Source organism: Recurvomyces mirabilis (genome assembly GCF_035927965.1).
Source record: "Recurvomyces mirabilis strain CCFEE 5264 chromosome Unknown scaffold_3, whole genome shotgun sequence".
NCBI lineage: Eukaryota > Fungi > Ascomycota > Dothideomycetes > Mycosphaerellales > Teratosphaeriaceae > Recurvomyces > Recurvomyces mirabilis.
In genome coordinates, this window is record NW_027041937.1 from 2,776 (window position 1) to 25,432 (window position 22,657).

At 52.9% G+C, this 22,657-nt stretch overlaps 9 protein-coding genes across 9 annotated transcripts; 5 read left to right on the forward strand and 4 right to left on the reverse strand.

The window, feature by feature from the left end:
* Positions 1–2,024: 2,024 nt before the first annotated feature.
* Positions 2,025–3,372, reverse strand: LTS14_001315 (uncharacterized protein; the record flags this gene model as incomplete). The annotated part of the gene is made up of 2 exons (XM_064834024.1): positions 2,025–3,297; positions 3,359–3,372. 2 exons carry the CDS (start codon positions 3,370–3,372, stop codon positions 2,025–2,027), a joined length of 1,287 nt encoding a protein of 428 aa, XP_064697888.1.
* Positions 3,373–4,567: 1,195 nt separating this feature from the next.
* SWR1 (swr1 complex component) lies at positions 4,568–9,925 on the reverse strand (the record flags this gene model as incomplete). The annotated part of the gene is made up of 1 exon (XM_064834025.1): positions 4,568–9,925. One exon carries the CDS (start codon positions 9,923–9,925, stop codon positions 4,568–4,570), a length of 5,358 nt encoding a protein of 1,785 aa, XP_064697889.1.
* A 493-nt stretch (positions 9,926–10,418) lies between these two features.
* On the forward strand, positions 10,419–11,242 carry LTS14_001317 (uncharacterized protein; the record flags this gene model as incomplete). Its single annotated transcript, XM_064834026.1, has 5 exons — positions 10,419–10,535; positions 10,690–10,766; positions 10,816–10,936; positions 10,990–11,052; positions 11,114–11,242. 5 exons carry the CDS (start codon positions 10,419–10,421, stop codon positions 11,240–11,242), a joined length of 507 nt encoding a protein of 168 aa, XP_064697890.1.
* Positions 11,243–12,088: 846 nt separating this feature from the next.
* Positions 12,089–12,820, forward strand: LTS14_001318 (uncharacterized protein; the record flags this gene model as incomplete). Its single annotated transcript, XM_064834027.1, has 1 exon — positions 12,089–12,820. The coding sequence occupies one exon, from the start codon at positions 12,089–12,091 to the stop codon at positions 12,818–12,820; it is 732 nt and encodes a 243-aa protein (XP_064697891.1).
* Positions 12,821–14,383: 1,563 nt separating this feature from the next.
* Positions 14,384–15,645, forward strand: LTS14_001319 (uncharacterized protein; the record flags this gene model as incomplete). The annotated part of the gene is made up of 2 exons (XM_064834028.1): positions 14,384–15,345; positions 15,399–15,645. The coding sequence occupies 2 exons, from the start codon at positions 14,384–14,386 to the stop codon at positions 15,643–15,645; spliced, it is 1,209 nt and encodes a 402-aa protein (XP_064697892.1).
* Positions 15,646–15,725: 80 nt separating this feature from the next.
* Positions 15,726–17,095, reverse strand: LTS14_001320 (uncharacterized protein; the record flags this gene model as incomplete). The annotated part of the gene is made up of 3 exons (XM_064834029.1): positions 15,726–16,490; positions 16,563–16,699; positions 16,759–17,095. 3 exons carry the CDS (start codon positions 17,093–17,095, stop codon positions 15,726–15,728), a joined length of 1,239 nt encoding a protein of 412 aa, XP_064697893.1.
* A 307-nt stretch (positions 17,096–17,402) lies between these two features.
* TIM10 (protein transporter tim10) lies at positions 17,403–17,765 on the forward strand (the record flags this gene model as incomplete). Its single annotated transcript, XM_064834030.1, has 2 exons — positions 17,403–17,503; positions 17,561–17,765. The coding sequence occupies 2 exons, from the start codon at positions 17,403–17,405 to the stop codon at positions 17,763–17,765; spliced, it is 306 nt and encodes a 101-aa protein (XP_064697894.1).
* Positions 17,766–18,415: 650 nt separating this feature from the next.
* Positions 18,416–18,914, reverse strand: LTS14_001322 (uncharacterized protein; the record flags this gene model as incomplete). Its single annotated transcript, XM_064834031.1, has 2 exons — positions 18,416–18,798; positions 18,857–18,914. 2 exons carry the CDS (start codon positions 18,912–18,914, stop codon positions 18,416–18,418), a joined length of 441 nt encoding a protein of 146 aa, XP_064697895.1.
* Positions 18,915–20,178: 1,264 nt separating this feature from the next.
* LTS14_001323 (uncharacterized protein) lies at positions 20,179–21,927 on the forward strand (the record flags this gene model as incomplete). The annotated part of the gene is made up of 2 exons (XM_064834032.1): positions 20,179–20,953; positions 21,023–21,927. The coding sequence occupies 2 exons, from the start codon at positions 20,179–20,181 to the stop codon at positions 21,925–21,927; spliced, it is 1,680 nt and encodes a 559-aa protein (XP_064697896.1).
* Positions 21,928–22,657: the final 730 nt, after the last annotated feature.

Here is a 22,657-nt window from a genome sequence, read left to right on the forward strand (position 1 = left end):
TATCTACTATATTAATTAGAAAGAATATAAGAAGGTTTACTCTTACTTTTTGCTAGTATATTATAGTTTTACTAAGATAGTATTCTTATAGCGCGTTCTTAGGAGTTCGATCTAGTAGACTAGAGAGAGGTAGATTATAATAGCTACTTTATTAGATTGTAGAGGGACTTATCCTATATCGATTCTAGAACTCCTCTAACTCTAACCCTCTAAGAGTAGCTAGAACTAAGAATCTTCTAATAATAAAGGAGTCTAGAGTTAACGTACCCGATACCTAGATAGGGCTAGTTTTACGTACTAGCTAAAGGTTTAGTTATAAAAGTCTACGAGCAAAATCGGAGGTACTATAAGAATAGCAAACCTAATCGCCTAAGCTAGAACTAAGGCGTAAGCTATATCCTAGGCGTAGAAGATAGTATGTTTAACGAGTATAGTATGCCGGTCTTAGTGCTAGCGAAGCGGTTTGCTTAGTTGACGCCCGAGATAGAACAAGGTCGAGATCTTGCTAGGAGCTGCACACGAGCATATCCCGAGCGAAGATCAAGGCCAAAGACACTTTGCTTGACTCACCTGATCGTCTAAGGGATGGACATGGCTCGTCGACACCGCTTCGACAATGTGCCAGAGACTGCCCAAGAGAAAGTCCATCAAACGACATCTTAGGGACAACACGGCACTGCTCGCTCCAACAGCATATATGCCAGCCTTGCGATTGCGGCTCTGGGCCGGCTATAGAGCTCTGAGCAGAGCACACACCTCCACCACCCTACGGTCATCGTCCGACCACTCGTACAAGACCAGAGGCTGGTCCATCTCGCGTGCTCCGGAGGTCGTTCTCTCGTGGCTTCACTACACAAAGCAGAATAGTTGCTAGACTGGAGGACTGGTGTCTTTGGACAAAGCCAGCTCTACCAATGCATCCGACATCCATTGCATACAAGCCATGTTGGAACGAGCGAGCTCCAGACATCAGGCCGTGGTTTGAGGCCAAGGGGGTGGGAACGAAGCCTGCGCTACAACCCCGATACTAGGCCAATCCTCAACATCTACAGATACCGAAGGCTTCCTCGCGGCCAGAGAAGCATATGGAAGATCTCTCTAATGATTAACACGGACAAGCACCAAGCACCCAGCGGGGATTGTTCAGATCTGTAGACTTCCTCGCATTCGCAAAGTCGCTTGGACGATACATTACGCCCTTCATGGGTTGGTCTTGGGGTGACAGCGGCGACTCAGAGGCATTGATGAGACCAGCAGGCTAATCCTAAGGTCATGCAGTATTCCAGGTGGAAATGCTGATTGCAGAAGTAAGCAGGCAAAGAGAACTCGAGCAAGGAACTAGGAAACGCACAACAAACACCACCCCCAAGGCATATGGGACATTGGTTAGCTCGCTCGGGGTTTGACGGTCAGCCAAGTCAGGGTCCTGGCTATCAAGACACGAGCCAGAGCCACATCGAAGTCCGCCGTCGCAGACGTATCTTAGGGTGGTGCGTTTACGCTTTGCTTGGAGCGTCAGTCCATCTGGCCATGGCCCAAGGATTTCACAGCGCCGCCTTGTCGATGAATTTCTATCTGCTGGACCAGTCTCTAGTGTTGGTGAAAAGTGCGGCCTTTTGCAGCGGATAATGGTTCTTGCCGGTGAGCCAATCGTCTGAGCTAGACTTTCGTTCTAGTCACGAGCGGTACTCCCGGATGACACTCTCCAACTTTGCTAGATGAGATTGTAAACTCATGAGCAGCAGCTCTAAAAGAAATGGCACCATTACTCTCGAGTCAAACGTTCAGCATATCAGACACAATCATGATGGCTTGGCTAAATTAACGGCAGGTCAGGCTCGACCTATGAAGCTCATGAAGTAGCATAGGGGTTTTGAGCTAGCTAAGCTAAAACAGAGCTCTCGTGCATCAATCTCCAGATCACTAGGTGTATCGATCGAAGCGGTTACTTCGTCTGACATCTAGGGTTAGGTTCCTGCTACAGATTTTCAGTCTCCGCTTGAGAACAAGCGCATGGTATGGGCTTAGCCGGTCGACGGTGGGACGCTCATAAACAGTAATGCCAAACCTTCGTTCAGAGTCGGATGCGTAATAATCAGATCTTCAATCACCTGATAATCCAGATTCTGCTGCATTGCAAGAGTGATCACAGCCAGCAGCTCGCCTGCATTCACTCCAAGGGCAGTGAATCCCAAGATTTTATCACTGTCTTTCGCAACAAGTGCCTTAGCAAAGCCACTAAGCGCATGCGTCCCAAGTGTGTGCGTGCGAAGGAATGTGGAGGCCATAGGAGCCGTAACCAGTCGATAATCGATGCCTGCAGCCTTGGCCTCCTTCTCGCGGAGACCGACCTGCGCGACTTCAGGAGAGGTGAAGAGTACGCTGGGTACCAACCGTCCGACCGTACCGGCTCGCCGCGGATGTCCCAAAATATGGCTCAGGATTACGCGATGGTCATCCCACCCCATGTGCGTGAAGTATGGACTGTTGGCACAATCTCCGCTCGCATAGACACCATCAACTACGGTCTGTAGCTGATCGTTGACCACCACATGACCACTTGAGGTGGCTTTTATACCGGCCTTGGCGAGGTCCAGCTCCTCGGTATTCGGCAATCTGCCGGCGGACACCAGGATGTGAGAGCCCTGCAGCCTGGTAGATTTCCCATTGCTCTCGACAGTCAAAGTCACTATATCACCACATTTCCCCTCAACAGATTTGACTTCCGTGTTCATCAAGAAGCATACACCCTCTGACTCCATAACACTGACGAGGGCATCCACAACATCTTTATCCTCCTTCACAAGCACTTGCTGCTGACGCTGAACGACTGTGACCTTCGCGCCAAAGCGACAATATGCTTGAGCAAACTCCAGACCAACGTACCCACCTCCGATCACGATCAAGTGTGAAGGAAGAACTTCATTGTCCAGTAGCTCAACATGAGTCATCGGGCTGCTTGCAACCAGACCAGGAATGCTCGGATCGATGAACGCGCGGGAGCCTGTACTGATGATGATCGTGTCGGCTGTCAGGCGACGGCCGTTGCTGACTTGAATCACTTTAGGCTCCAGGAATCGACCTTCGCCCTCAAGTATCTCCACGTTGAATTTATCGAAGGAGTCTTTGAAGCCATTGATATTGTCGACCATCAGAACTTTACGTTTCTCGACTAGCGAGAGATCCGATTTGAGGTCCGCAGCGCCAGGGATGGCAAGCCCATGCTGATTCGTCATGCGTGCTTCCCACGCCATGGTCGAGGCGTGGATCACACTCTTGGCAGGCAGGCATGCGATCCTTGGACAGGAACCTCCCATCCATTTGCGCTCGATTACGACGCACTTCTTCCCATGCTTACCGGAGAGCATCCATGGTACCAGCTTGCCAGCTACGCCACTACCTATGGCAACGCAGTCGTAATGGTCTGCGGTGTGCATGATGTTGGTGGGCGTGTTATCTCAAAGCTGAACTCTGACCGTGTTGACTCACAAGAAAGCAGGAGGTGTGTGGCCTCAAGCAGAAGCCCTTCGCCTGCAATATGTTGTGTGAAGTCAGAACTCGCATTCGGAGCCAAGGGCGATTAGCAATGTGTGACTGTACGGAGTAGTGTCTCCGTCATGCGTATACTACATTGCTGCTGCAGCAATGCACGCGACATCTGCTTTGGCTGTTTGGTCGCAAGTCATAAGCGAGGAGATGATTCCAAAGCGCTAGTGACAACCCCTGCCGATTGTCACCACTACCATCCGAATAAGTATGCACCGACCAACACCGATGGAGAGGTCGATACACAGTAGTCCGCATGCTTCGGCGAACCCGTCAATTCACCGGCTTCAGAGGATAGCTGCCTAAATGCAACAGACGGCATGACATTCCGTTAGTGTCCTTGGAACCAAGCACGTCGATGTCGCTGTCTATCCATCAACCTGCAGCTACAGTTCCGGTCATCTTGCTTGGTTGGGTATTGACCCGCGAGACACATTCCCAAGGGCCAACGCAAGTGCTAGCATGGCTGGGTTCTGTGGTACGTTTTGAAGACGATCAGGTTGTGAGCCATCGGCGACGATCAAAGTGCGCCAACATGATGCACGTTCCGCATTTGCGTGTCTCTGGTTGGCCTTGTATCTAAGAGGCTCTAGACCGGGATCCAAATCAAGCCTGAGATCACGACGACGCACGTTATTCGAGGAATCCACGGGCATATTACGGACTGCATTGTCACTGGTCGGACATTTGATCTGATCATGCGTATAGCCATGTGACTACTGCAAGACCACTGCAGCCGTCTATCTCGTGAGAAGCTCCCTCTGGTCGACTTCAGACGGTGACCCCAAAGTAATCCCATGCATCAGCGGCCGGGCAAATGTGCATGTGTCAATGGGCTGGCCACTTAGACCAGGCTGCTGGAGTATCTTCAGTTCTTCTATCACGATGACTACTCAAACAACTCTCTGCATACAGCTGTGCATATACACAACGCATCCGTGCGCGCAAGATCACTGGCCTGGCTCCGAGTGCCTATGCCAACTTTTGTCAACCCGTCACGTCCGATTCAACGACGGCGACTCTATCCCCGCTTCCTTTTCGGACGATGACTAGGATCCCTACCATGCTTATCCAACTTCCTTCCCACCGGCGGCACGAACGGCACATCCTTCAACAGCTTCTCCATGATCTCCACCATCCACCCATCAATATGTCCCTTCCTGTCCTCGTCCTCCCCAGCACCTGTAAGAGCTCCCGGCCCGGGAATAGCTGGAGCAGCCGAGTGGCCTTGGGTCAACCTCTCTACAAACTCCTCGGCATCTTGATTCTCTTCCTTCCTCGCAGCCTCCGCAGCCTTGACGTCTTCGACATCCTCAACAGAAGCAATGGCCTGATTAGCAGACTTGTCACTGACGCCGAGGAATCGCTCAATAGCAGCTGAGACATCGTCTTGGTCCGCTTCCGTCCCATCCGCAGGGCCAGCAGGCTCGCGTTGATACTCAGTGGTGAAGTGACCCTCCTGGATGACCGCCTGATCAAGCAAGCTTTTCTGATTCGCACGCCTCAGAATATTCTCCTCGACAGTTTTCTCACTGACCATCTTGTAGACCTCCACATCGCGTACTTGACCGATTCGATGCGCACGGTCCATGCATTGACGATCCATCTGAGGGTTCCAGTCTAGATCGTAGAAGATCACTGAAGAAGCGCCCGTCAGGTTTAGGCCCACACCTCCAGCACGAGAGGACAGGATCATGCACTGGTACTTCGAATCAGGTCGATTGAATTCGGAGGAGTAAAGCATGCGGCGTTCCGTAGGCGTTTGACCGTCTAGGCGTAGGTATGGAAGGTTCAGTAGGTTGAGGAAGCGTTCCAGGATATCGAGGGTGAAAGTCATCTGGGTGAAGATGAGACTTCGAGAGCCGCGCGACTGCAAGTCTCGTAGCAGTACCGCCAGTCGCTGAAGTTTGCCAGAATCGTAGATGAGAAGCTTCGAATCGGGAAAGGCAATAGTCGTCCGCACTCGTGATTCATGCGCAAAATCGAGATCGGCCGGGTAGACTTCACTCGTGCGGAGCTGCTCTTGCGATCGAGACGGAATGACTTGCTCAAGCAGCGGCGCGGTCGCCTTGGGCGGAACGAAAGCAAATCGGGTGATGAGTGCATGCATCTTCTCGCTATAGCCTTTGAGGCTCATAACATCTTGCTGAAGGCTCGTGCAATGTGCCATCACAAAGTCGGAACGGTGTTCAAGACTGAGTGGCCGTGACCCAACAGCAGGCCAAGCGCGCATATGCTTTGTGTTTTCCTGCGGTCTTCTACGAAGATGTTTCACGACGTACGGCTTGCCCAACTTGACCGTCAGAAGCTCCCGGAGGTCAGAACCATAAATTGGTGAATGGCCGAAACTTGTGGTGGTCGCTTGTATGCTGTTGCGAAGCTGCTGTATTTTGCTCTGGCGACTTTGATGTTTCTTGAGAGCCAGAGAGCCTGAAATCGAGAAGGTATCCGGCGCTGCTGTCGGAGCTTGTTCAAGCTTCTGAGCTTGCAGACGAAGTTGACCTGATGCATCCAGCTGTCGTGCACGCTTCAGTGAAGCTTTACCACGACCCTCAAAGGAGGTCACGATCAGCCCCGTCGCACTCGCCGCTTCCTCCCCAAGCAATCTTCTAATGAGATTCTCCTTGACAGCGAAACCCTCAGCAGGCGAGTTATCCAGCGCGAAACTCGTATCAATAGTCCTCGGATCGAACAAGTCGGGATGATTGCACACCCGCCTCAGACTCAACAGAACTCTCCCAGCACTGACAGCATTGCCCTTCGTCAAACTCTCCCTCGTACTGGCCAGACTCATGTACTCTTGATACAGCTCCCGCTGCCTCTTACTCAACTTACACACAACCACACTCTCCGTCTTCTTCGGCAAATCCTTTTCGACCTCGTTCTTGAGACGTCGGAGCAGGAATGGTCGGAGAGATACATGAAGCTGGTCGACGACTTTCTGGGCTTCGTTTGACAAGGAGGTGACGCCACGGTCGAAAATCTCCTTCACCGGCTCCTTCCAATGCGACAGAAACTCTTCCAGATCACCATGAGCTGGATCATCGTCTCCAGCGGTAAGGAAGGTCAAGAGCGACCAGAGCTCCGTAAGTGAGTTCTGCAAAGGTGTTCCCGTAAGCAACAGCCTAGCTTTTGTCTTCAGCCTAATCAGAAGCTGCCACCGCTGACTCTGGAAGTTACGGATGTTGTGGGCCTCGTCGAGGACAAGGTAATGCCACTTGAGATTGCGGATGGCGTTGATATCAGCCATAGCGACATTGTAGCTGGTGACGATGACATTGTATCCACGTTTGTCCCTGTCTTCGTGGTGTGGGTCGTTCGTCCACCCGCGTCGCTTGATGGCACGTTCTTCTTGCGAGCCAAAATAGGCCAGTACACGGAAGCCAGGCAAGAATTTATGGAACTCGTTCACCCAGTTGAGGACGACAGATGTGGGTACGATAACGAGGTGCGGATCCCAGATCTGTTTCTCTTCGGCTAAGTGTGCCAGAAGTGCAATGGTCTGGATAGTCTTGCCTAAACCCATCTCATCGGCAAGGATACCATTGGTGCCGTTGCGGTGCAGTGAGGCCAACCAATCCAGTCCGGCATGCTGATACGAGCGCAGTGTGCCGCGAAGCAGCGATGGGATTGGCACCATATGCTTGAGTGTTGACGCCAACGGCTCGCCCGAACTGGGGCTTTGAGGCGCAGAGGTAGACTTGACAACTTCCTGCGTCAGCTCCATGTCATCACCTTCGCCAGAAGCCGCTGTAATGGTCTCTCCCGATTCGACCACCTCAGCCGCTCCAGCTTGCACGTCATTGTCGTCAGAAACAGGCTCGGCAGTCTGATCACGCATATCGCCCTCAGCACTAGTGGTGGGCGTAGGCAAGCCAAGAGTGATTTCCTTCATCTGCTTGTTCCCAAACAACAAAGCAAGTGAGGAGCTCTGGATAGCGTCTCCGTCTTCGCTTTCGGTCTCCGCGGACTCGCTGCCTTCTTCATTTCCATCCTCGCTGCTGCTCATGTCGTCGTCAGAGTCGTACATGTCTTCTGACTCGTCATCGGAGAGGTTGAGCCCGGCGTCTTCGTCCTGGGTGTCGATGTCGGATACAAGACTGTTGCCTGTCTGCCTTCGGGACTTGATTCTTGGGCTCGACTCGTTTCTTGCTGCCTTCGTCGCTTCTTGATCCTTGCTATGCGGTGCCTTCTTGCCCAGGGCATTGATGTACTGAGCCTCCTCGTCGTCTGCATCATTTCCACATCTGGAATTGTGGCTTGTCCTGTCGAATTCACGAGCGTCAGTGGTTCTCTCACGGTTCACGACAGCACTGTTCACGACATGATCACGAGCGGCAGCGGCGGCAGTCGAGGGCTGTGTAATCGTATTCTGAAGGTCCCGAGGGTCAGACAAATCGACGGTTTTGCCAAAGCCCTGGGCATCGACCAGCACGTCAATATCTTTTTCGGCCAGAGAACGGGTGGTCGATTCATCCTTGTCAGGCGGATCTGTCTTGGTCGCTTTAATGTAAGCTGCTAGATCCTCTCCTGTCAGTTCGCCACCATCATCCAATCCATCAGCCTCCTCAACTTCATCCTCATCGCTCATGTTCTCTTCCAAGCTCTCCTCATCATCCTCGCCCTCACCACTATCCTCTGCATCATCATCATCCTCAAAGTCTCCCATATCCTCCCCACTACCATCGTCATCACCGCGCTGCCGAGCTATCATGGCCGTCGCAGTGGCCAGCTGCTTCTCTAACCTTTCTTGCCTCCTCGCAGCCTCTTCGTTTTCCCATCTCTGCTTCCTCAACATCTCCACATGTGCGGCAACCATCTCCCATTTGCCCCTCACATCCAGAACAACCTGCTTGTAGATCAGGTGAAGCGTACGATTCTGTTCCGCCATGACATCCTCCTCAGTAGGACCGCGTCTGTACTTCCACTGCTCGAGCGCTTCGTATGCGACCTTCTTGGCCAGAGCCCGATGTTGATTTTTCTCTCGTTGCTGTAAGGAGCGGAAGTACAGGACTTGAGTGGCAAGATGATCAACATGACCGTACTGCTTCGTAGGTTCCGATTGCTGCTCGTCGTGGAAGAGCGAGCACACTTGACGGCTAAGAACGCCGCCAGGTTGAGCAGCCTGCAGTATTTTTCTCCTCGATCCAGCCTCCAGGATCGCGGCTTTCTCATGTCGTGATCGGAGCTCGTCGGCATCTGGTGGGCCTGAGTCTTTATCCATATATGGTTGCTGCAGTTCCTGAAGCTCGAATGGCTCAATAACTTGATGCAAACTCAGCTTTGGGGGCAAAGCAGGAGGCGAAGTCTGAGCCAGCGGATGAGGCACCGGTATGAGCTGTCTGCTAGCGTTGAACCTCAGCTTGAGACGAGGAGTAGGGCGTGAGAGCGCATCTAGCGCAGTGTCTTTCCGCGGTCTGCCGGGCTTGCGTTGGGCAGTGGGTGTTAATGGTCCGGTCTCTCGTGGCTTGACATCATCGCTTCTTTTGCGCTTGTGTGAAGTAGTCTTCGGCTTGCGCTCGATTTCCGGCGAGGACAGTACGGAGGGTGTGGGCTGGAGTGCAGCGATCTGGGCCTGTAGATCAGCTATTCTGCTGGCTGGGCTCAGCGATCTCCGCCCTTTGGCCGACTTGTCCATGCCAGCGTTCTCCAAGTCCTTCGATACCGCTTTCCCACGCGACACAGGCCTTGCCTTGACCCTGACCTCCTCCTCCAACCATTCAATCTGCTTCTTTTGCCTCGGACTCGTGCGCGTCGGGCCCTGCACCACCTCCTTGTTCACGCGACCGCTCTTACGCATGCCATCAACCTGAACGGAACTCGGACCCTCGGCCTCGAATTTCTTCCATGGCGGACTGGGTGGCCGAGACCGGCCAAGCGACAGACTGGTACTACGACCGGGTCCGTCAGACTCACTCAGCCCCGGTGTGCTCGTGGTATGTCTTGCAGAGATGCGTCGGCCATCTGCGCCCTTGATCGTACTGCTCTGTACTGTGCCAAACTGCCAAGGAGGCGATACGGCGCGCTTGCGTTTCTTGCTTGGCCGCTCACTGCCGCTCGTCACGAGTCCGTCCACTGTCTCCGACTCCCTCCTCTTATTGCTTGGCGGGGGCGCCGGTCGCAAGGTCGTGGTAGTCTCATTTGCATCGTCCACGTGCTCCTGCGTGCCCAACACATCCTCGACTTTGATCGCGTCGACGTCGACGTCATTAGCGGACACTCCGTTCGTGGTGTGGTGTGTCGCAATTGTGTCACGTTCGTCCCTCGTTTCATCGTGGCTGACTTGCGCATCATTCAGCAGCTGTTGTTGCACATCGTCGTCCGCATCAGCCTCGTGGTCGAGCGGAGGTGTTTGCCCCGACTCCAGCGTCGCGCTCATCCCAGCTTCTCCAGGCTCCTGCTCACAACACTGACCCCCTCTTTCATCCTCGTCCGGAGCCCGCTATCACCGTGACTGACATCCACGGAAAGCGCAGAGCCCACTGAGTATCGTGACGAAGTTCCAAGTCGAGGCGGGTACTGTGGCGTGTGTTATGCTCCTTCAAAGTCGGCGTGAGCAATGATTCAGAATGTTTGCATCGTATCGAGGGGCACTAGTTCTACTTTCCCTTCGCCTAACCCTAGCGTGCTGCGGCTCATCCCTTCCCGCGGCCAATGCCAAGACTCGTGCATGCCAGATGCTCCCGCTCGATGCCTCACTGCTGGCTTCACAAGTCTACGGTGACCTCCCCAGCAGTATAAGGCCATAAATTTCGCGGCAGACCTACAGGCCCTAGTGCCTTGAATATCCCATGGCTTCTCTACGCTCGGCACTTCGTCTGGCTCCTCGAGCGCAGTTCGGCCGACCTACCTCCACCTTTCGAGCTCTCCCAATGGCTCAGAGGAGCTATGCGTCCGCCGTCAGAAGACCAGCAGATGATGGGAAGACTCCGGATCAGGTCGAGCAAGGAAGTGAAGATTTGGCCGGCGGTATGGAGGACGTGAACATGGTACGGTCATACAGTCCATGAAAGAGCCCTACCCAGCCACGTGTGTCGGGAGCAGTACACACCCTCGTCCATGTTTTCCGAGAGTCCACATACAATGGCAAGGCATTGCTCGCGACCATCTACACATCAAACTGACAAGTATATGTGTCTACAGAACGGCAACTACCCCGACCCATCTCTCACCTCCGCCTTGCCAATCAAGAGGCAATTCCGTGACCCATACGCAGACTGGTATGCCGTGCAAGCACTTTTCAAAAGACGTGTACTGATGATACTACAGGTGGGATCCACAAGAACGACGCAATTACGGCGAGACTGTGCACGAGGACAATGATATCCTCGGTATCTTCTCACCAGAAGAGTACACGCATTTCACACCTGGATGGGGTGCTGTCCTGATCGTACGCTGCACCGGTTGCTTCTTTCTCATCCCGAATTACACTGACTTGAACAGGGCTGCTTCGTAGCGACTTTCAGTGGCCTCTGTTTTACTGTGGCACAGTTCTATCCGGACAGAGTAAGCGCACTCACCGCGAGCTCATATCATGTTCCTTGCACATGGCTAATATGACCTACAGCCAGCCATTCCGCGCACATTCCCAGACGGTCTCGAGAAGGAAATGGGCGGTCCACTCGCGCCTCGTGCGGCAGTCGCACCCTTCGACGATGCTTCGTACATCCAGGGCGGCAGCCGTAGTACCAGCTAGAGCGTGTGTAGATACATATTGTACAGCATCAACATTCCAGAGTCTCCCTCGCTCCGCAGCTTATCTAGATACAGCGTAACTAGACCTGAGCCACAGCGGCGAGGACCGTCGCAGCCATGGGAGGGCGTGGCAAATCGACATGCATATGCATATGGCCAGCTGAGCCACTGGTTCGGCTTACTCGTCCGGACAGGTGATGCTGCATTGTGATCGTAGCTTAGGGTTACACATAGCTTTGGCCCGTTCGTCAACTCGAAGCCCCATCGCAGAGAAAGGTGTATGCATAGCGTCTGGGCAGAGTGCTGAACATCAAGAGAACACAAAAGTATACTTGCCGCTTAACTTCTCTACACCCATCGCCACATACCAAGATCTGGAGTACTCTACAATGGTACCACGTCAAACGAACATAACGAAGGATATCTCCGACAACGCCACACACGTGACCCTTTGTTTAAGCTTAACCGGAACGACCTTTTCCCGAAAACGCAAAGACTGCGCGAGGCGGCTGACATCACGAAGGATGAATGACGAGCACAGCCCTCCTCCACCGTTGACCACTATGCAATTGGCTCGGTTCACGCGGCCTTGGCTGTGTAATACCCAGGCTGTATGATGAAGTGGTCAAGACGTGGGCCAAGCAAGTGCTTGGTATGTAGATTAACAAGTGCTTCGCCCCCGTCCATCGCACTGTATACATCAAGGCACAGCAATCGCAAGATCTTGATTTGTTTGTACTTAGACCTGCGACAACAACCACACCTTGGGGGCTGACAACATACCTGACCACATAAGAGGCTTAATAACAAACCGTCAAACTAACTACTTTCGAGTACAGACGACACCATGAGGACTCCTCAGATCCTGTTCTACCTACTAGGGTTCATCACAGTCATCCATGCGCTCGCGGTACCAACATCACTAGAGTCGCTTTCTGAAGCATCAAAAGAGCTATTCAAGCGCAAGGGTGGCGGCGGCGGCGCGAAAGGTGGAAGTGGCAGCACAAGCAGCTCTGGCAGCTCGGGAAGTTCAGGGAGCACTAGCAGTGGATCTGGCAGCCGTGGCTCAAGTTCATCGACGAGCAGCGGTTCACGCGCGCCAACATATGGCGGTGGACAATACTACGGTGGTGGCGCAAGGACACCCTACGGTGCTGGTACTCGCTCACCTGGTGGCATCGCACCCTACTTCCTAGCTGGCTCGGCGTTGGCCTTCTTCCCAGGCATCTGGCTCTACGGCGCGTACGCATACCCCTACGCCCACCCATACACCTACCACAACAACACGAACAACCAGAACGAGACGCATCCTGTTCAGTGTCTCTGCGGGCAATATCAGCAGTGCGGGTGCGACGACAATAACAGCACAGACTTCTTGGATGGCGTGGCGAACAACAACTCCATCGCCCGCGTGGCCAACGTGAACGGCACAGATACCCTGGTCGTCAACGGCACGCTCGACAATGCCACCGCAGACGCCACAGCCAGTGCTGCGGGTAGTTACAGGCAAGGACTGGCCGAGATGAGCGGGTTTTGGCTGGTGATTACTGGTGTGGTCTACACCATCTGGCTCATGTAAGGATGTGCTCCATGTTTGAGTCTTTCCTATTCAGCTTTTACGACAATAGTCGACACCGTCGGCGATATAAGGTCACGGACGGAGGATGGCAAGTATCATGGCATATACCCTTAGCAGTGTTGGCGTTGAAGGGCTCGTCTAGATACTTTTCCTGCAAACATCGTTGCTACTCCTAAAGTTTCCCGTGGCGCCTTCTCCATGCATCTTTGGCGTGTTCTCGAGTTTTTCAGAGGCCCGGAATCGTTAGTTAGCACGGAAGCATGTATTTGTTCTATTTCTCAAATATTTGATTCGTCGCACCAGCCAGAAGACTTTGTCATCATGCTATCAACATTTCATACAGACAGTAATGCATTTCATGCTCGTTGCACCACATCCTAAGCCTTGTGATATGACTTGACCAGGTGCTGTTTCTCAAGCCTTTCTCCATTCCCAAAAAGGCATGGTTGTGGCGAATAGCTGTCCAGCTGCTGGCGCCAGGCACAAGCGCTCGTCCATGCTCACATTACTCACCAGGAACGCGAGGGATTACTTGCGAACTCTTCATGCCAGGTCGAAGAAGTATTCAATAATAGAGCATCGGTATAGAGAGCGCTCGAGATGACCAGAGCTTCTATATGATGGTTCTGAGAAAGATGATAGTACCAGACTTTAACCGCTCATAAGTCTATTAACATATAAGGGAGCGGCAAGCGAAACAAGGCCGATATCCTGTGATTGGCTTATGCACCGCCATGGGTTGGAGTGCGGACAGCACTGCCCTTCATCTTGCATGCGGCACAGCGAGCCAAGCCATACCATGTCTCTGCCAACGATGTGTGAATCTTATAGAACCCTCTCTAGCTGTCGCCCATGCGTGCGTAGACCATGGCAAGTGACGCTTCCACCGATGAGCTCTCATTGCCTACATCTTACCATAGACCTTTTAGAGCCGTACGGCTCGCAACACCGCGATCTCCGGAATCACGACCATGGTTGAAACGCAGAGACGGGTCTTCGTCATCAGCAAACCATCTATTGCGAGAAGAAAAGCATGAGCCACGACAACTGCGTCGGACGCAAGTATGGTGGGACTGGATACAAGACTCCTGGTTTACCGAATGCTCTGCCTGCTTCATAGCACTGTTGGCCTTCGCAGCGGAAGTCGGACTTCTCATGTGGAGCAATGACCGTCTGACCAGGTTCTGGCCGTATAAGTTCCAAATCAACTCAGTCCTTGCGCTGCTAGATACAGCTCTATCGACGTCGGTCGCGTACGCATTAACGTCGTGCATCGGACAACTCAGATGGCTGTGGTTTCGTGATGGCCAGCAGAAGCTGGCATGGTTAGATCGACTATCGCATGCCACTACCCCTTTTGGGGCGGCGCAGCTATTGTCTTACTTGATGCCAAGGCGTATATGGAGGTTGGTCGCTTGCGGAGAACCAGCCCAGCCGAGCCTCTGCTGATAGCACCCCAGAACCTGGACGACCATAGGAGCGATCGCCACCATTGCATTACTCGGCACAAGCCTCACAACGCAGAACGCCATTAGCCAAGTACTCGTGACATTGCCGCAAGTAATGCCGTGGATCAATGTCGCTCAGTCCTACGACTCATGGTACAGTGGCGAGAATCCTGGACAGCAGATCCCAGTAGCCATTGTGCTGACAGCCATGACGACAGGCTTTGCAGAGCCCTTCTCCGATGGATCCTGGTCGGATAATGCCCGAAGTCTTTATTATTGTAATTCAGGCAATTGTACGTTCGGGGCGTACAGTACACTGTCAATCTGTTCGCGGTGCGCCGACAGCTCTTCCGACATTGTGACCAACGGCGATGTCGCTGCGTTATCAGATGGCTCTCTGGTCCTAGGAGCATCAGCCATTGTGAACATGACTTCGGACACATTGTACCCGGATGCCAAGATCCTGTCTAATGTTGGACCTTTGATCGTAAGGTACCGAGCCATAGCCTGGGGATGGGGCAACGTCGCACCAGCTGCAACCGAGTGCGTAGCATACTGGTGTGTGCAGAGCGTGAACGGAACTGTAACGAACGGTGTGCTTAACGAGACCGTGTTCGAGACGTCCACCAACTTATCACGATCAGCGCGGACATCGTACGAAGCTGCGAATGATATCGTTATGACCACATCGACATGCTGGCAGAACAACAGTAGATTTAGCGACCTGGACACTTGTTCCTTCCACGTCTCAACGAGTGCTCAGCGTGGTCTGCAGAACTTCCTCACTGTCGGAGCTTTTGAAGGTCCGGCTTTCTTGAGCGGCTATCAGGAGAAGATCGGGAACGACTCGAGTCGCTGGCGCACGACTTCCTCCGCAGCGCAAATGCTCGGGCAGCCATGCACGTACGTCACAGCGCAGAACAGCGGCCGGTGTAACGACGCGATGTACGCCGGCTTAGCTGAGGCCTTCCAGACGATGTCCGCGTACCTGAGCCATGCTATCAGACTCGTGGCAAGAGAGGGTACCCAGTTATCATTTGGCGAATCTTGGTTCTCAGACTTCAGATTTTGTATAAGGTAAGCACCGCTGTGAGATTCACCCCATATAACGATGAGCTAATGCACAGTAGATGGCTTTGGATTCTGTACACAGCCACAGTGGTTCTCTTAGCGTTGGCCTTCGTGGTCAGCACGATCGTTGTGAACCATGGACAGAAGCGTTGGAAAGGGTCGATCCTGCCCGCAATCTTCCATGGGATCCGTGACCTAGACGAGCAGGAATACCAGAGGTTGGCCGATCCACCAGCAATGCGGCAGGAAGCAGACCAAATGATGGTGACACTTGCAGAGTGGCGTAGTGGTTTCCATCGAGCGTAGCAGAAAGAGCACCAAGCGAGCACCACAGCTGTTCATAGCCATGAGTTTAGCTCGTACGCATCGCAAGTTTTGAGGGATGATCACTCCACAATGGGCCTCCACATTTTCCTTCCCACGAACGCGTTCACACCTTCATCACTCATAACATCGTCCGCCTTCCGCCCAGTCACCACACTTCTCTCCTCATCCCTGCCCATGACAAAGAAAGGCTCGAACCCACCCGCCCATCTCCCAGCCTCAGGACCGCTGCGAGCTTTGTGGAAACCAGAGTTCCGTCTGTCCAAGGTCAGGAGCCAGTGACGTTGATGGATTGAGCCGATGGAGTTTTTCGCGCCTGGGTATGCGTTGTTGATGCGTATCTGAGCTTCTTCGACTTCGTTATGATTCTGTTCTTCGCCTTCAGAGGCAATAGCTGCGTCATCGTCCGCGGTGATGTCGACTATGGGCTCGCTAGGAGGATCGGAGTCTGAGTCGGTCTCGTTCGCTGGGGTACGTCGCTTCGCCAGCTCCGCAGCCTTTGTCGGGTCGATACGCCTGCGTTTCGTACTCGGCTTCTTTGGCTGCTTGCCTGCAGCTTCGTTGCGTGGCAATCGTAAAGCGATCGTATAGCCTCTGGGTAGACGAGTGCCATGCAGGCGAAGATGGATGTGCCGGCTTTGAAAGGCAGTGAATAAGCGCTCACTCTGGGGACAGACATCTGGTGCTTGCTCATCATCATCAGAGAGCTCGTCGTCCGTGGTGCGGCCTTTGTGTGCCTGTATGGGTCGATCGAGTACTCCATACTCACCAGTATCCCATATCAACAGAGAGCCAGTGGCGTGTGAGGCTGATTCGATGAGATTGTTCTGCTGCCGTTAGATGGACATCTTTGACAACTCGAATCGTTCTCATCAGGTGAATGCTAAAACCTGACTCACCCAAAGATTATGCACTCTCGTCTCGATCGCCATTCTGTTAGGTCGCTGCGAGTTAGAATTTCCAGGCAGACCGTACGGGATAGCGAAAGAAATGGTGCTCGACTCTGAAAACTGCAGTCTGAGGTCATAGTGCACACCTTACCTCTCATCAGCCTACCTATAACTATCTTTCATTTCGAATGTGCTCAAGCTATACCTGATATCGGATGGTCGTGTTGATGGACTACGAAGTGCCGACCATGAGGATGCTCGTTACTCCGGTACAAGGCCTTGTAGTCCGCAATGCTCAGTCGAGGTCCAGGCGGCGGCTTTCTCATCGCGGCAGACAAGTGTTTTGCGAAATACTCCAGATGGTCACGTACTGCGGCTTGGCCTGCCTCGATGGCGGCCAGTGTGGGCTCCGCAGCTTGTGAGTCTTCAACTTCTAGGCTTGTGCTGTCTGTGTTCATGACTTTTTCCATGCCATTGGTCGATGATTTGCGTGATGTTGGTGGCGGCGAGATGTCTCTAGCAAGGGACTTTGGCTCTACCATCTTCATTGATCAGGTCGTGTAGAGTCGACCAGGGGGACCTCAGCCATCATCACAGCATTGACCACTCGTCCCAACGTTTGTGGTGAGAAGCGAATTGGATCGACGAGGTGTTGTTCGCCATACTATATGCTGAGTTACATAGCTCTATTTCTTTCCAAAAAGTGTCCAAGCTCCAAGCACTTCCGTAACTGGTCCGCGAGCACAAGACCTGAGGTGAGTAGCATTCGCATGATCGACCTTGGACCATCAACACAATCAAATCACAACAGAAGCCTCTTAATCAAACAAAACTCATTGAAACGCCAGCATGTCCTTCCTCTTCGGCGGCGCTCGCCCCCAACCCTCCTCGGCGGAGAAAATCGCAGCAGCAGAAGCCGAGATCGAGATGGTCTCCAACATGTTCAATCAGTGCGTCTCAGTCTCCTTCCCTCCTTCCCGCAATGCCTTTGTTAACATATGTACCAGACTAGTAGACACCTGTACCCGCAAATGCATCCCCGAAACCTACCGCGAAGCCGACCTGAACAAAGGAGAGTCCGTCTGTTTGGATCGATGTGTGGCCAAGTTCTTCGAGGTGAACGTCAAGGTGTCAGAGAAGATGCAGGGTGAGGCGGCGCAGAGGCAGGGTGCTGCTGGCGGTGCTGGAGGGGGTATGTTTGGAGGGTCGTAGAGGGGATGACTCTGCATCAGGGCTATGATGCACTAGCTGGATCGCGATAATACGGGTGAAGAGAATGGGTCTCGATATGGACGGGGATTGTGCTGGGACCTGGATGTCGCCGTCGAAGAGCTGAGAGCGAGATTGATGGTTGCGAGTCTTGGTCAGGAGATGATCCGAGGCGGGTGTGCACGAGAGAGTGCAGTCGTGAACATCATCAGCAGTGATCCTCATATGCGCCCGGCATGGGACGTGAAGAGCGTGTATAGCGTAGACGGTCCAGGGGAGTTTGCATAAAGGAGCTGTACATAAGCTATAGTTCACTCATGTGTTGATAATGCTTGTAGTCATGGTCGTTCTCCCATCTCTACACACATCGACCGAGTCACTATGCCACAAATTCTCCATCAGCCGTTTGCGAAAGCTATGGCAGAGACTGTGCTATGATATCGGACTTCTGACTACGACACACAGCGCACGATCACAATGAATGCAGATGGACGATAGTGGTGGTCAAGTAGCATGATCTTGGAGGCTCGGACTTGCTTTGCATGTACATCGTATCATTAAACAATTATAGCATCACCGTGGCCGTCAAGACGCGCCCCCTTTTTCGCCTGAACGCCATGTCCCTTATGCAAACCCAATACCTTCGAATGTCATCAAACCTTCTCCGGCCTCCTCCTCTCAACCCTCTTAGGCAAGGTCCAAGGGACCGCACAAACCACCTCCCCCTCCACAAAAGCCCAAGCATAGACTCCGCAACCCACAAAATAATACACGGCCGGATTAGTCCCCTGATACATCAAGACTGCCGTCAAACAGCACAACGGCAACCACATCAGACGTGCTTCTAGACTACGATGCAGCGTCGTGCCGGCGAGGTAGGAGAGCGGGTACTCGTAGGCGAGGGTGATGAGGGCGAAGACGAGGTTGATGGTTTGGAGGATGGGGACGGGTTTGACGGCGAGGTCGAAGTTCTTGGTGTAGAAGTCGAAGAAGAATTTGGGCCAGAAGAAGGCGCAGAGGGAGGCTGCGACGTGATCTGGAGGAGGGTGTTAGTGGGTGGTTGTGGTTTGAGGGGAGTTGAAAACCAGACATACAAGTTGCCGCTGCGAGGACGATGAGGCGAGCCCAGTGGTTCTTTATTAGTTTGCCCATGATCGCGAGGAGTGAGTAGGCTCCAATGTCGTGGTTTAGCTGGCGATATGTTACCGCGCTGGCGAGGACGAGTGCATGATCTGTGTTACTAGAGTCCAGGGAGAGGCCGGAGAGTTGCCTGGTGAGGTCGAGTCGGCCAAGATCTGTGGTCAATAGGCTTCCAGATGTGGCTTGTGATAGTGACCGCCAGTTAGGAAGTGTGGATGTTGACTGTATCTGTACTGTGCTGGTATGTGTGTGTTGGCGGATGCACACAAGCTCTAGACCAGACCAGCGACCGAATACCAGGAAGGGCAGACCAGTAGTAGCATGCAGTGGTAGCGGTAGCATATACGAGAAGAGCGACTACTGTACCATGAATAATAATGGAGCAACAAGACGATCAAGTCAGCCCTGCAGAAATGAAATGGACGCCAGGCGCTTTCGTCACGCATGATGGAGTCTCATACTCGCTTAGGCCTATCGAAGCGACGAAGGCTAGTTGCCATTGCGTACAGGACGACCTCTCGGGTTTGCCAACATGGTATGAGGGCGGCCATGCGGTGCAGAGTGCATGCAGGCGAGTGCATGATGTTAAGCGCCCATGGCAGCGAATAGGCCAATGGCATTGCGGGGACGGCTCGTGAGAATTGCTTGGCGAGGCGCTGTCATGAATCAGGCCAGACGAAGTGCGCGCCAATCACATCTCTCTCCGACCATTCACATCACTAGCGCCAGCGGCAAAGTAGTCTTCTCGGATCGCCCCGTTGAGATCTGCATCTGCATCTGCATCCGCAAGCACTTTGTGAGCCGACCAATCTTTGCCATCGCACGCTTTGGCGCTGTGGTGAAAGGCTGGAAAGGGCATGCGTAGTGTTTCTTCTTGTGCATGTTCGAGTGCAGAACGGGTCTGGATCCGTGATGGGGTCGTGTCAGGGTTTCTGAGATGCCTGCAGTAGCGTGGGAAGGTGAGGTTCTAGGGTACCGTAGGTGAATAATGCTGGTTGATCACAGCACAGGTAGGCGGTTTGTTCTCTGTATCTTCGTGATCGCATACATTTCCGCTACTCTTACCATTCTCCCCATACTCCCTGGCTAGCAGTGATAGCATACACCTGGACTGGAGCTGGAAGGCCTCGGCATACACACAAGAGCAGGAACAACACAAGAATAATGCCACGATAGCAAGCTCACGAGCTCCAACACCGATCATCAGTGATACCTGGAGCCTCTGAGACACGTCCCCGACTTCCACCTCAAGGCGGACACCAAGGGCAACACAATCATGGCTCCCATGAAACAAAAGTCCTGGCTAGCAGCCCAGTTGACACCGCGCAAACTAACCTTCTATACCCTCTTCCACGGCCTCCACATAGGCCTCTTCATCCTCGGCTGGTATCTGCAAGCCTCGAACCTTAAGTTGGCACCCTTGAACACCCTACACTTCAGCGTCTGGTTCAGCCGAGGAGCAGGATTGTGTCTAAGTGTAGATGTCATGCTCATCGTCCTGCCCATGTGCCGGAACTTGCTGCGAGTCATCAGGCCGAAGATAAGATGGTTACCGCTGGACGAGAGCCAATTCTTCCATCGACAAGTGGCTTATTCGATTTTGATCTGGACGACGGTGCATGTGAGCGCGCATTATGTCAACTTCTTCAATGTCGAGCGCTCGCAGGTTAGGAAAGAGGCGGCGGTCGAGATCCACTATACTCAAGCTGGAGGAATAACAGGCCACATCATGCTCCTATGCATGCTCCTCATGTACACCACCGCCCACACCAAGATTCGGCAGCAGAGTTTCGAGACGTTTTGGTATACGCATCACTTGTTTATTCCATTCTTGTTGGCCATGTATACTCATGCGACGGGATGTTTCGTGAGGGATAGTCTGGAGCCGTATAGTCCGTTCGCGGGCAAGCCGTTCTGGGGCCATTGTATCGGGTATGAAGGGTGGAGGTGGGAGTTGATTGGTGGTGGGATTTATCTGTGCGAGAGGGTGTATCGAGAATTGAGGAGTAGGAGGCAAACGGAGATTATCAAGGTTGTGAGACATCCTTATGGTAAGTCGGTCATAGACCACTAACCCTCTAGACTTGATGCCACGATGCTAATGTGGATGCTTCCTCCAGACGCCGTCGAGATCCAATTCCGCAAACCCTCCATGCGCTACAAACCCGGCCAATGGCTCTTCCTCAATCTACCCTCCGTCAGCGCAACTCAATGGCACCCCTTCACTATCACCTCCTGCCCCTTCGATCCTTACATCTCCGTCCATGTCCGTCAGGTGGGAGACTTCACTCGCTCCCTCGCCTCCGCGCTAGGAGCCGGCGCCGAACAATCCAGCTTATACGACGAACTAGATCCCATGGGAATGTACGAAGTAGCGCTTCAGAATGGCCAAGAAATGCCTCGATTGCGGATTGACGGACCCTACGGCGCTCCAGCCGAGGACGTCTTCGAGAACGAAGTCGCCGTCCTGATCGGAACGGGCATCGGAGTAACTCCCTGGGCCGCCATCCTCAAAAACATTTGGCACATGCGGCTCTCCCCAAACCCGCCCAAACGTCTGCGCCGCGTAGAGTTCATCTGGGTCTGCCGCGACACGACGTCCTTCGAATGGTTCCAGGCCTTACTTTCCAGTCTCGAAGCGCAATCCCTCTCCATGACCGGCAGCGGAGGCGAAGGAGGCCAAACGGAGTTCTTGCGGATCCATACTTATCTCACGCAAAAGTTCGACGCCAATGCCGCGACGAATATCGTGCTGAATAGCGTAGGGATGGACAAAGATCCGCTCACCGAGCTCTCCAGCCGCACCAACTTTGGCCGACCCGATTTCGCCAAGTTGTTGGTTGGAATGAGGGAGGGCGTGTTGAATCAGAGTTATATCCCTGGTTTAGTGCGGCCAGATAAGAGGAAGACGGAGGTAGGGGTTTATTTCTGTGGGCCGAATGTTGCGGCGAGGGAGGTAAAGAAGGCTTGTAAGGAGGCGGAGGTGCCGGAGGTGAAGTTCAAGTTTTGGAAGGAACATTTTTGAGTGCCTGATGGCGAAGTGTGTCTTGTAGCTGGGATGGCTGAGTTTAGCGATTGGCGAACGGTGTCTGGGAGTGCGAGAATGGGATATCCATGATTTCCGACATTTTGGGGAGGATTCTGTAGCACATATACCGTGCACTTCCCTTCCAAACAGGCTGACCTTTCCATCATGCTGTCCGGGTGTTGCTGCACATTACAAGCCTAACTTGATCTCCCTTGACAACGCCATCCAGGCCATGCTGACCTTATTCCGATGCGCGATCGTGTTTTCATACTCGTTCATCATTCGCGATAATGAAGAATCATCTCGCCCGATGTAGACCTCTTGTTCACTTTTCTTTTTCCTGGACAATCACACTGGCTAGGTACATATGTTTCTTCGTACACCATCGCTTCACACTACAGCATCGTACTGCAGCGACAAGCCTCGCACTATAGGTATATATTAGCACCACATAGTGTAAAGGTAGTGCAGAGTATCCCAAACACGAGTACAATTGTGCGCAAAATAACTGTCGCATACTAAGACCTAAAGTTATAGTATCCTCGAGGAGCCTACTAGTATCCTCGAAGAGCGCCTATACCTAGGAAGCTACCTAAGGCTCCTTACGCCGCGTTATAACGCGTCCTAAAAGTAATAATACCTTTGACTCGACTATTATTATAATCCTTACCCTATTTAAGGCTTTATTAGGCCGATAACTCGTTATTTTAGGTATAGGCGCTCTTTA